General features: G+C 38.5%; 1 protein-coding gene across 1 annotated transcript in view; it reads right to left on the bottom strand.

Moving 5' to 3' along the window:
- Window positions 1–538, bottom strand: part of LOC112152750 — a gene marked incomplete at its 5' end in the record, with an annotated part of 3760 nt that extends 3222 nt beyond the window's left edge. Inside the window, 3 exon segments of the mRNA XM_024282524.1 lie at window positions 29–129; window positions 214–288; window positions 381–538. Coding sequence (XP_024138292.1) covers window positions 29–129; window positions 214–288; window positions 381–538 — 334 coding nt within the window.

Raw genomic sequence — 538 nt, forward strand, 5'->3', positions numbered from 1 at the left:
GTGGAATGTAACCAAATGTGTACTCTACCATTAGTTCCTGTTCATCCACAAGTTCCTGACCCCAGCATCCAATGTGCGGTTCTAGTCCATGAAGAAGAGTGACATCTCTCTGCTCTTTCATGACGTTTACTATAAATAATAATATTTAAATGGAAATTTATTGAAAAATGTCAACTTTCTTTATAAAACAATATGTAAATAGCATTGACTCACACTCCTGAGGCTCTTCAGGTTCTTCTTTTTTGTCAATGGCAGAGGTTCCCTTCTGTATCCCGGCCCGGGCAGGAGCTATTAAAAATATATACTTTTTTGTATTTGTGTAAATCTACAAGAGGGAAAAAACATGGCAAAACACATGAACATTTAATAAAATAACATACCTAAGACAGCCCTCCCATGGATGTCTGTCTGCATCTTCCCAGTTGAAGGAACAGCCTGGCTGTACTGGACCATAGCCTTCTGGTTTTTTGCCGTATTGTAGTGGTGGAGTATGTTTCTTTGTAGAAATATGTGAGTCGATGGGGTTGTCATATTCAAA

Source organism: Oryzias melastigma, linkage group LG23, assembly GCF_002922805.2.
Source record: "Oryzias melastigma strain HK-1 linkage group LG23, ASM292280v2, whole genome shotgun sequence".
Taxonomy (NCBI): domain Eukaryota; kingdom Metazoa; phylum Chordata; class Actinopteri; order Beloniformes; family Adrianichthyidae; genus Oryzias; species Oryzias melastigma.